This window comes from Leuciscus leuciscus (genome assembly GCF_965113295.1).
Source record: "Leuciscus leuciscus genome assembly, chromosome: 3".
NCBI lineage: Eukaryota > Metazoa > Chordata > Actinopteri > Cypriniformes > Leuciscidae > Leuciscus > Leuciscus leuciscus.
The window spans coordinates 40,517,755-40,530,549 of record NC_138727.1 but is presented as its reverse complement, the minus strand read 5'-3'; the positions used below and the strand labels follow the sequence as shown (position 1 = coordinate 40,530,549).

General features: G+C 36.7%; 1 protein-coding gene and 1 long non-coding RNA gene across 3 annotated transcripts in view; one reads left to right on the top strand and one right to left on the bottom strand.

The window, feature by feature from the left end:
* zdhhc5a (zDHHC palmitoyltransferase 5a) overlaps positions 1-12,524 on the bottom strand; it is a 33,451-nt gene extending 20,927 nt beyond the window's left edge. Inside the window, exons 1-3 of one of the 2 annotated variants that reach the window (XR_014204590.1) lie at positions 12,182-12,524; positions 4,762-6,565; positions 1,030-1,151 (exon numbers count right to left, since the gene is read on the bottom strand). Coding sequence is in view for 1 of the 2 variants with exons in the window: in XM_082164847.1 (XP_082020973.1) it covers positions 1,030-1,151; positions 4,762-4,916 (277 nt within the window). In the remaining variant the exon portion in view is untranslated. The remainder of the gene's footprint in view (positions 1-1,029; positions 1,152-4,761; positions 6,566-12,181) is intronic. The other variant, XM_082164847.1, reaches the window with a different exon arrangement.
* LOC309495281 lies at positions 8,281-9,686 on the top strand. The gene is made up of 2 exons (XR_014204601.1): positions 8,281-8,819; positions 8,855-9,686. It is a non-coding gene; the product is annotated as an uncharacterized lncRNA (long non-coding RNA).
* Positions 12,525-12,795: the final 271 nt, after the last annotated feature.

Genomic DNA, 12,795 nt, shown 5'->3' with positions numbered 1-12,795 from the left:
TGTTTTAATCCGTCTCTTTTGTCTACTTTCTACCACTTCTGTCCTGATTTCTTCAAGAAAAAGGGGGGTTTTTTTTAGATCTTGCGCAATTTACATATGAACACGATTTCGTCATGCTCTGTCAGCTGCGAGACCACGCCAAACGCTGAGAGTGTGTGTTAGAAATCAGGAATGGTGAGAGAAAATTGTTCTTGGTACGTTTTTGTCTTCAAACCAAACTTGGGTTTTCCTCTGAAGTTTAAATCCCGTCTGGCTAGCGCACTTCCCATAATGTTTACGTGTTAGTTCAGTAGGCGGTCTTTTGTAGCTACTCGAATGCATTCGACCACGAGCATTTACACTACAAAAGCAATCCGGTCGAATGCGTTTTCGACTACCTCTGGAAGTGACTGAAAGTGGACAAGCTCAAAACGTTTGAGACCCCGTTTACACCTGTATTTAGCATCATCCACTTGTTATCCGATCTGAATACCTGGCTAAGAAACATTATGATAGTAAAATGCACTGGGTATGTTTTCACATCAACTTCATGGCAGTTTTATTATAGTATCTTTATATACTATTACAGTATTCATTAATATTTAAAATGAGCTTTTAGTTTTAAATTGACATTTTTATTAGTTTTATGTGTCTATTTAGAATTGATTTATTTTTATTTCAGTTTTAGTTTAAGTAATTTTACTATTTCAACTTCAGATAATTTTATTTCAGTTAGTTTCCAAGGCAACATCATTTTTCATCTAATGTTTACATTTCATTTTCATTTATAGTTTTAGTTACTAACACTGCTTTAAGATTGCTTTAGCTCAAGTTTAGTACACCAAGGTCAGTTCATTAAAAAAAACAGAATTAAAAAGAGCAGATTTATTAATAAGGGAAAAATATACACCAATTCAGTTCAATTCCTGTATTTTCTGCTCTCAAACAGTCTGGTTTGTTTTTCCAATAAGGCAGTCACTAAGCCCACATTCTACTACAGTAGTAACACGTAGGCACACAGACACATCATATCAAAGATTGTTTCACTACCTCTGGGGAAGATGCCAGGATCCATAAAGGTGGCCATACAGAAGTTGGCCAGAACAAAGAGAAACATAATGCCATTGTATATCGGCACAGCAACAGAAAACTGCTCTGAAAGCCAAGGGCACCTGAAAGAAAGAAAGAAAGAAAGAAAGGTATTAATGGGACACAGGATGACACAAATCACACACATCATATTTGCTTCTATGAAGGCCCGTACGGATCACGGATCAACTACGATCCCAATGCTTGACATCGCACATCCTGCAATGTGACTATCGTAGATGCGCACATCGCATTATTGATGCTTAAACGATATATTGTGCAGGCCTATCATCAACCTAAAATTCTGCTCGTTCTCAGGCTATAGAAAACAGTCACAGTAACAATGACAGGATTTCACGAGTAGCCTGTAAACAGTGTTTCATGTGCTGCTGTAAATGACAGAAACGGACATTACCTACATTAAAGAACAGCTCTTTAGTGCTCGTTTAACCTTTTCATTGACATTAAAGTGAAATTACTGAACCGAAATATAGGAGCCTGATAAAAATGCTAATTTAAAAGAAAAAATGTCAGACGGACTTAGGTTTTTGCATCTGAAGTCTTCATATTGTAAATTTTTTTCATAATAATAAACTTAATAATTTAAGGACTGTTTCAGTAGCATGTTTTACTACTATACAAGCGATATAGACAAATGCAGATAACAACAAAATTTCACAAAGTTACCACCATAAAACCTGCAATGTAGGAAGACAAAAAAGGGAGAAGAGAGAAATGAAAGAAAAAATAGAGGAAGGTGGTACTTCATAATAGATGTTGGCCTATTTTCATTGCCTTTCGATGTTTAATCTGAGGGGTTGTGGTGAGAAAAGAGGGATCAGAAGGGGCAAATGACAAGAATGAACAGACGTGACACAGCATCTGACTTAAGCCCCCCGTATTTACTCTTGTGTGCCAACTGGAAGGACTGGTTTTTTGGCATGATGACTATGTTTCTGTGTATTCACAGGTCATGACTTACACAATCCAGGGCACAAGACGTCAACAGGAAGTTAATGTGATTTCTCAACTTCAACAAAAGAAAACAGCTCTGACTGTGCTTTAAATGCTTATGCTGCATAAACATACGGACCTCATCAGTTTGTGCGCACAAGCAATTCGGTGCAACATTAAGGAGCTTATCATGCAAGATTTACATAAACATCAATCTCATGTCCATTTCAGTGTCACTAGGTCAATCTATTAAGTCCTAGCAGAATACTTACGAGAGGGTTTTGCTGTAAATAAAAACTACATAGGTCCTGTGCATGCCTGCTCTTGTCTTTTCTTGTAACTTTGTATACTAAATTGTAAGTCACATTGGTAGGAACGTGACTCCTAAAACCAGAAATGCTGTATTAGATTTGTTAACTATGTGCTTTCCCAATGTAAAAATCCTGAGTAGAAAAAAATCTTTAATGTTGCCTCATCTAAGACATGAACTAGGAAGTTAAAACTCCTAAAATATAGATTATTAAATATAGATTAAGCAAAAAAGAGGTAAAAATGTGATATTCTAAGCTGTATGAAAAATCCTTCTGACATTCAAAGACAGCCCGATGTATTAAACATTAACATATTCTGAACTGAGGATATTATTAGAAGCGCATTCCTTAGAATCAGGCCGTCAACAATAATAATAAAAAAAAAGTAAATGAGCCACATCTGAGAATGTACCACATCTCAGTGTTAAAATAACTGGAGTAATGCTAAAAAGTGACAGCAGTGACATTCACTATACTGCTACTACACTTCTACCTTGCAACTACATCATCATCATCAGACAAGATTTTGCCATTTTCTAATGTAAATTTATGGAACTTCTGTTTGGGTAGATTTATATATATATATTTTTTTTTATGTGCTAGACAGACGGACGTCTTTAACCGCTGCGTTAGCATCTTTTTCGGCTCAAAGAACACCTACATTTGTTCAAACCTCATTTTAGGGCTGGGTGATAAATTGATTTTATTGATTAACTTGAATGTGTAGTTTACGTCGATTTGTTTGAATGAAAATCGGTTTTCTCTTTAACATCCTCCGACGCTCCCCTCTGGGCTCCCGTAGTTCCGAACGGGCTCAGCGTTTGCCGGAGAGATACACAAACAACATGGCTAACGAACAAGACCGCGGCAGCACAAGCACACCCGCCAAAAACATTTACAAACTGAATCTGCAGGGCTGCCGACTCTCAGGAATTCACCGTGAGACTCACGCAATTGACACTTTTTACACGCTTACGCGACACATCCATTTTCTCACGCAGAGAAAAATCGCGAAGCAAAGAGGACACTGACACCGATAGACAAGACAGAGAAGGTTACTATTGATATGAAAAATTCGAAGCTCTCAGATTCTGTCAATTTAATTACGAAATTCAAACAATAAACACCATTTTGGCGCTTGTAAATGTGACGTGACAGATCGCTGACGTGGCGTGTGAACCGATCATCTGTTACTTTTTACAACTAGTTAATAGTAAATAGTAAATAAACACAAATGATCAATAGGTAACTTGAAAGATACAGTTCAACTTACCGAAATGTAATAAAATCGATCGATCAGTGTTTTTCAACCACGGAAAGAGGTCCATAAAACAGCTGGAGAACAATGTCACGTAAGGTTACATTTACCTCAGGAAAGCCATTTAATTACCATAGCACATTAGTTGGACTTAAAAAAATTGCTTTAGAGAGGAGCATTTTGCTTAATATGATAACTATATTACATATTTATTATATTTTTACCTATATCATTAAAATATTATAACGTTGTTATTATAAAAAACACATTATATTTAATCTGAGATGTTATTTTTAACCTTTAATAATAATACAGCAGACAGGGCTCTGTATGTTTACAGCATTAGGTGAGATTTTTGTTTTTGGAGAACAATTAACATAACATTAACGTATCAACTGTACCTAATATTTATCTAAAGGATTCCAATTCAAACCAAGGTCCGTGCACAGCCTGGAAGGTGCAGGTAGATAGCAGGAACGGCTCTTGTTGGGCTTTTGATGACGATAACTATGTATATATTTGATGATGATAATTATGTATATATTGTGTTGATTTATTTGAGGAGGCGAACTACATTTTCTTAACTGGGTATTTATGGGAATGTGTTGGATATTGACACTGAAATATTATGACTTTAAGAACAACTGATCATGTGACTCAAGGTACTTAAGAGACACCTGAGAGCTCAGACCCTAACTGAGCGAACCTGAGGATGCTATATGCGAAACGAGTTGTTCGCTTTGAATAAAATAAAAGAGTAAAGTCAACAGTGTGCAGTAGAGTGGTCTTATTTTTGTTATTTATCCAAAGGAATCAATATTGAATCAAGATCAGAATCAAATCACAAGAATTGAATTGAAATTGTGAAATTTGTGTCAAGCAATAATAAAAACAGTAGCATACCAGTCATTGTACCATGTAAACATTGTGTTGTCACTAAACTTAATACAATTCTGTTTAGTTACCAAATGTTTTGCAATCACAATACACTTATTATGATGCAAGTAAAAAAAAAAAAATGTAATACATTTTTTAATACAAAAAATTGGTACTTCTGAGCGGGTTCTAGGCAAACACATGCCATTATTCACTCCATTGTGCAGCAATACACTGACTCATCCATCATAAATGATTGCAGCAATCAATGTTAGTAAATGTGTGTGTACTCACGTGAAGCAGAAGAAGAGTGTGGTTGATCCAACCAAGAAGGCCGTTGCCGCAGAGACCGGCACGTAGCGACTAGGCCGGAGAGGCCTGGATGGAACGGTGGGCTGGGGTGGGGAAGTGGGTCCAGACACGCCCCCGCTCATGCTGCTGCTCGGCATCACCCAGGGGGCAGGATGGCAGCACGCCCCGGAAAATTATCCGTTTGGGAGTGTGTTTGTGTTGTTGAGACAGCACAAATGCAAAGAAATACTAAGGGAGAAGTCGTTGTCCTTTTAGCATTATAAAAAAAGGCCACAAGATTAGCATTGTTTTAACAGTAAAAAAAAAGAAAAGAAAAAATAAATCCTTAAAAGAGAGAATTTGGAAAAAGTAAAAAATGATTTAAAAAATATATTTAAAAAGTTGTAAACTGAAGAAATTTTGGGTTTCAGCAAATTACTGAATTAACATTTCTGGTGTTTGGACGCTTTTAAATTATTAAATGTATAAAGCCAATTTCTGAACAAAATTTACTCAAAACTTCTATATTTTGTCAAGTCTAAATATTACTATTTTGGTCATGTAAAATAATTATTGAAAAAGCAAACTTAAAAGGCTTAGGAAAAAAATCTATAAAATGCCTGGAATATGGGAATTGCTTTTTTTTGTTAGTTTTTTTTACTCCTCAAATGTCTAACCACTTCCACAGCCTAAATCTTCAGTGATGCTTAAAAATGTAACCAAAAATGTTAAAATGGTTTACATTATGAGAAAGATTTGGTGGTACTGTATGAAATAAGAGGTAGAAGAGAGTAATGTTTATGAAGTTTTCTTTTTTTGATGCTAACAAATATTTTAAATATATATTATTTGAGTTTGATGTTTTGATAAGCAGCCCTGTAGTCAGTTTAAAGATTTCAAAAGTTGCCAAATTGTTTTCTTCTGCTGTGAATGGGAGTTGAACAGATCACCAAAATATACATAAAACAAATGAAAAGGCGAGAGACAAAGAAAGGTCCAGGAGGATTCTTCTCAGTTTTGGGGTAGTTCAGTTTTGAAGGGAGCAACGACAATGAAGGAATCAGACGGCAGTCACAACCGTTAACAGTTTCTCCCCACCGTCCACACTATCAGAAAATATAAAAATGTCTCTCCTTCATTTCAACCAATGTGTGCTACACTGCACCTTAAGAATGGATCCTCGTGTGTGTCTCTCCTGAGTCGAAGCATTGCTGATCCACAGGGTAGTTATAAAGAACTGGACAGTATCTTCACTAGTAAACAGGCTTACACCTGCATGGCTGATTACATCAAATTCTCGCTCTTTGAAAATTGTTCCGACAAAAACACCTCTCTTGATGGAGCTTGCACAGAGACAAAAACAGGTGAGAAGAGCAGCACTTTGCTCGCACACACCTCAAATCTCCAGGGAATTGATCCAGGTCAGTAGAGCAATTCTGAAATGAAAATGTTGGAGCGCGGAGGAATCCCAGGATGTACAGGTGCTTATATGGGGATTGAGGGAAGAGGGGTTCAAAGAGAAAACAATGGACAAGAGTTCAACTTCTCTCTTGGGACAGTTCAGGGACTTCCTTATGTGTGTTTGTGTGTGTATCAGGCCCAGCTGATGTCTATTAGCAGATGAGGAGGCATTACATAAGAATCTCAGGGGGGCGCGGCCTCAAGGGAGTGCCTTGAGCCATGCCGACACTTCCTTTTCTGACTCTGTGGAGTTATCTCCTCTTTCAGCGGACCATATGCACACTCACACTCATTAAATGATGGGCTTTCCAGAGGGTGTGCTGGAGAGAATGGAAATAAACTCCACCTGAAAAGAACAAAAGAGAAAAAAAAAATTTATTCTGAGCCAAAAAAAGACTTGAGCAGCAAATTATAAATAGGGTTTACATGAACAACAGATTTGGTAAATAATGTGCCTAAGATTTATTTAAACAATGAGAACATTTCAGTTGATATAATTTATTCTATAAGTTGTGTGTGAAAAGGACATTATAGGTCACACATACAAAGTGTAAATTAATTAAGACTTACAGAAAGCAGAAAACGTTTTAATTAACTTGCATCATAATTATGAATATAAATAATTACATGTAAGTTGTCCTCGTGGGCTGCACGCAAAAATAAACAACGAGATATATATATATATATATATATATGTACACACACACACATATACATACACATACATACATATAAATAATATAACGTAAATCCATTTATACACTTTTTAAATGTCACATTTTGTAATATTATTTTCTCATCCAATTTTGCCCCTGATCTGTAGGGTAATTCTCAACCAGTTTCTGTTTGTTAACCAAACAGAAATTTGTTGTTGAGATGACATCACATAAGCTTTCACTACCAAATGTTATGTTAACAAATGTGAAAGCCTCAAGGTTTTCTGTCTTTGTGTGTTCAGTCTGTGCACACGCTAGAGCTGGGTATTGCAAACTATATCATGAAAGAACAAAACAAACAAGCAAGTACGCAGTGATACTGTCATAACTGAACAGTGAACTGAACTGTGCATCTGTACACATTGTAATGTCAAGTAAAACCTTTGATGTCATGGGGTCTTGATTATCCATAAAACTGAACTTAGTCTGTCTGACAATGACACTGTTCATTTTTAACTACACAATCACAACAGAGAAAAAAGGAGGAGAATGTTAAAAGTAACAGCAGTTAGGTGGTGGTTGACAGATATCCTCATTAATTAATGAATAAAGGGGTGAAGGTGCAATTCAGAAAAGCAATTCAATACAGTAACTAACTCTTCCAGGAAGAGACTCCTGTTACTGTGTCTAATCTTAAAAAGGCAGCTTAAAAAAAATACATAAGATATCATGTGATGATTTAAATTTTTAAGGTGAACTATTCTCTTAAAATGCCATATTAATCATAATCATATTATTTGTTCTCACCACACAATTTAAGAAACCAAACCTGATTTACAGTTCTGTCAGGTCTTAAAGCAGTGGTTCTCAAACTTTTTTCGTTGCGTCCTCCCTTAAACCTTTAAAACAATCTGGCGCTATGGTCTACCGCTTACAGCGCGTGTTGGAAATTAAATGCCTATTACCATATCTGAATTTCAGCTCCAGAGGCTTTTAATACACAGTAATGTTAATTTCGTTAACGAAATCTATGACGAAAAATGTTCGTTGACGTCATTTTTTCCCACGACTAAGACGAGACGATAAGAAACTGTAACCATGAAAATGTACTGTACTTTATATAGTCCATCATAGTCCATTAACAATTGATAAAGAGATGCAACTTTAAAATGTAAAAATCTATTAGTAAATTTTGAAATTAACAATGAACAATACTTTTATTAACCTTAGTTAATGTTACAAGTGGAAACTTATAAATTAAAATTAAAAAGTGCCTATTTCTCAACTTCCATAGGAATTAATTGAAAACTCTCACTCTGCTCCTTGCCATTACGAATGCCGGTGCAGCCGTGCGCATTTTACTTTCATTTCGAATTAGCAATATACAATCTCACAGTTGGACACTGTGAGATGGACACCAACGTCATTAAACGATAACTGTGACTATATCAACATGCATTATTGTTGACGAAAAAGACGAGACTAAAATTTTGTTAAAAAATAAAAACGACCTAAATCACTCTTTGTTTTTGTCAAATAAAAGAGGAGACAAAATATTACAATGTTTTTAATAAGCCACTACGAGCTTTCATGCTTACAGTTGCCAGATTTCAAGAATTGAAATCCCCCAATCAGAGCTTTTCGGTTAAAAGAGTGCCGGAATGAAGCCTGAAAACCGACAAACAAGTAAGCTGCAGTTTAACGATCTCCATTTGAGATATTCTGCTTACATGAAAGTGTCATTCAGTCGGTCTGTGTTCTGACACGAGCCACTTGCGCTATATTTGAGATTGTAGTTGCTAAATAAATGCACGCACTTATGAATCCTCTGTGTGACAATACAAATACTTTTTTTTGCTGTTGTTTTAATAGAAAAACATTCATGTAATTTGGAATTTTGGGATTTCTAGGAATTTCACAGAGAGAAATTTCATTTTGAGAGAAGTTTAATTTTGAGAGAAGTTTCATTTTGAGAGAAGTTTCTTGTATATAGGAAGTAAATCCAATTCCTAAAAAAAAAATTGGGTTGCGGCATAATGACCAAGGGGAAATGTGGGTTCCATGGCCAAACCAGTTGACAACCACTGATGTAGATGTCGTTCCCAGGCAGACAATGAAGACCATAGGCTGGCATTATGCAATATATATATATATTTTTTTTAGAACTGCACAAGTCTAGTGCGGTCTATGGACAGTTTTGGATCTGCAGAAGTAAACCTGCTCAACCAAGCAGTTCAAACCAATTTCAGACAGCCTTGTTATCAGTTTAGCTATGCCTGACAGTTGGTAACCCGACCCAGGGTTTGGTCTAAAATTGCCATAGCTGTGTAACCCTGCAGGTCCCAGGGACAACACTCCAAAGTATGTCAGTGTGGAGCTGCATATCTGAACAGCTTTGGTTTGTAGACACTGAGACACAACATAAGACTTGGGGAACTCTGACCCTAGATCGGCATCCAATGAAGCAGTGAATCCTACAGCAAGCACCTTTGTGAGAGCCTGTATGAACTACTGGATCATGTGGTTGAGTCAGCAACAGACAGGAAAGTCTGGATGATATTTTGACCAGTATTTACTATTTGGGAAAGGCTTGGTATGGACTCAGTGTGTATGTTAAGAGAAAGAAAAAAACCAGGAATCCACAAGACCAGAACACCACAGATTAATCATTAAGCAGTGTACTGGTTTTACTTTCATTAGTGTCATGTGACTTATAAAATGTAGTGCACCCATTAATGGACAGGGAAACATTTTCACAGCCAGATTGTCTATACTAGTCTATTTGGAAATAAGAAAAATTATAATATATATATATATATATAAACTATATCTCTCTCTCTCATATATATTGCTAATTCGAAATGAAAGTAAAATGCGCACGGCTGCACCGGCATTCGTAATGGCAAGGAGCAGAGCGAGAGTTTTCAATTAATTCCTATGGAAGCTGAGAAATAGGCACTTTTTAATTTTAATTTATAAGTTTCCACTTGTAACATTAACTAAGGTTAATAAAAGTATTGTTCATTGTTAATTTCAAAATTTACTAATAGATTTTTACATTTTAAAGTTGCATCTCTTTATCAATTGTTAATGGACTATGAAGGACTATATAAAGTACAGTACATTTTCATGGTTACAGTTTCTGTAATAAAGTTCAGCACTATATATATATGTGTTATGTTTGTTTCAATCAGTAGGCCTATCCATTTAAAAAAACTATAGGTTGATTAATCGATTATCAGCCAGTGCGTTCCAACCTAGTTATTGTTATCAGTAAAATCCATTATCAGTCAACGTGAGGCTATTTAGCAGGTTTAAATTATATAAATCATTACCACTGAGTGAACTGACATCCACAAACTTTGATTATGCTTAAGTTTAACCCAAGTCACATAAAGGCCTTAAACCTGAAAAGTACCATTTATTTTATTGGTATCTTTTCTCTATTATATTTATTTGTGCTATTGTTATAGTGATTATTTGACAGAAGTCCTTTTTTCCCCTGAACACAGCACATACTGAACCATACCGAAACAGTGAACCTAAAACCGTGACACAAACCAAACCGTGAGTAATTTGAACCATTTCACCCCTTTAAACTTATACTATTTTTGATAACAGCTCAGTGACAATTTTATATATATATATATAAATGTATGGGTTGCATCGATTCAGCATATTGTTAGTCATTTGATTGATGCACCAATCTATTTTGATGTATTATTACACCCCTAGAAAAGATACCTTTTATCATGTGTTGCATTTGGTAAGGACACAGTGTTACAGACAATCTGTCGGTTTTCAATGTATGCATATCTGTCAACATTTGTGACATCAAAATGACAATAATTATGACATAATTATAATTATTTCATATAAACATGGTTTTGTTGCAGTGTCATTTTTAGAATGAGAATGAGCTGATTTTTGTAAACATGTTTATGAATGAGAATGAATTTTAGATTTGCTCCAAATAGATTATAGTTTCCTGAAGGATTAGAACATCCCAATGTCAGTGACTCTTCTGACACTTTTGGTTTATACAAAATCTAAGAATTAGGTTAAATAAGGCATTGCGGTCTACACGTTTCGAAATGCAACAGCACAAAATCATGCTTGCATAGGTATGGGAATGTCAATGTGCAATTATGTATTTGTGTAGAGTATGTTTCGGGTCTAAGTCACACACACAGTGTACGGATTCCTCTACTTCATTAATCCCTTTTTATGTGAATTCCCATCTCTACTCCTCCTCCTCACTGTCCACTAACACAACAGAATGACTGAAACCTAAAGCCATGTGGCATTACACTTCCTACCAACTGAGGCAACCTGCATTAACACAATCCAATAAATGCCTGCCAATTTCACATGGTGAGAGTGAAGCAAAGCCTCACTTTGATTCAATAAGGAGAGAGGGAGAAAGAGAGAGAGAGACATCTGTCACCCTTTTGAACTTTTTCATTTTCCAGTCTTCCCTGTCACACCCCTCTGCGCTCCAACTGGAAATAAAGATAAACACCAGACCTAAGCTGGTACACCTAGTTATGCGTAATACTAGAAAAACACACTGGACTACAGCATTTGATTTTCACGTGCACAGCTCAAATTCAGCACGTTTTCATTCATACGTGAGTCACTGATTGTATGTAACCTGGTTTGTGCACGGTTTTGTTAACTGAAATCACAATAGGTGATCTGATGAAAAAGAATGACTCCCGTATGACTAAAATACAAAACGTGCAGAACTGATAAACATGATCTCATTATGCTCAGGTGGCACGATTAAAAATAGCTAAAAGAAATCAAAAAGCAGTGCGGCGTTGTCTTACTTTGAGGAGGTGAGTGTATCTTTTGGGTGTGTTTCGCTGCAGCTGCACTGTTTAGGCCCTGACATGAATCCGCGCGACGCCGATACCGAGCTTTGGCGTCGCGCGAGGCACAACGGGGCCTCGATCGATTGCCTCAGTGCAACCGAATCGAAAATGCCATTTAATACACACATTCAAGGCTTTTACCTTAACACTGCAGCGAGTACATGTCAATGTAAAGTCAGTCTGTAGTCACACCCTTGAAAACACGACTTATTCTGCTACACGAGGAATGACAGCAAATACATGCACAGAATAAATCACTCGTGTTTAAGGAAATCAATAAATTGTTAACATGGAAGCGTTCGATTGACATATTATCATAACTAGTTGTAGCACAGCTGGGCAGGACCATTAGCATGACAGCTAGCATTATAGCCTCTTCTTCAAAACAGTGTTTACGTTGAAATAATATAAACACCACTGGCGACCTACCTGTCAGTTCATTGGCGTCGCTGCTTTAGAGGATTGGTGTGTGTGACATTGGTTATCCTCTTTAATAGATTAGATGATGGCTTTAATCTCCGTTTCAATCTTTGGGTGGTGGGGTCTTGCCGACGGCTCACTTAGCCAGTTAGCCTGCGTCCAAACTATGAATCTTTTGCCTTATTTTTTTTACACACTCGACTTTATAAAATCTGGGCGCTCTCGATAAGCGTTTAAATCTATATTCTGTCGCGTATGACTTGATAAAGCTCGCGTAGCTTAAAGCTAACGACAGGTTTAACGTATTTTCACCCAGCTCAGCTCAGCGCAGCGGCACGAGCTCCAGTCCACATCCACGAGCCTCCCAGAACAGTCTGACGTCCCCGCCCCTCCTGTGAGCTGATTGGCCGAGAGCTGCTGTCAATCCATCCGCAGCTACCAATGAGAAGACGCAAGCGTTTGACTGGACTTGTCAAACTCACTCATTCGAATCTCAGGTGTTTGTGAAAGAACGTAACGGACACCTGAACGAACGCTGGTGTACAGGAACGTGAGAAGAACGAGCAGTGGTAGGACTTCCAAACGGTTTATATGTTAATTATTTTTAGCCTGTAATGAACTGA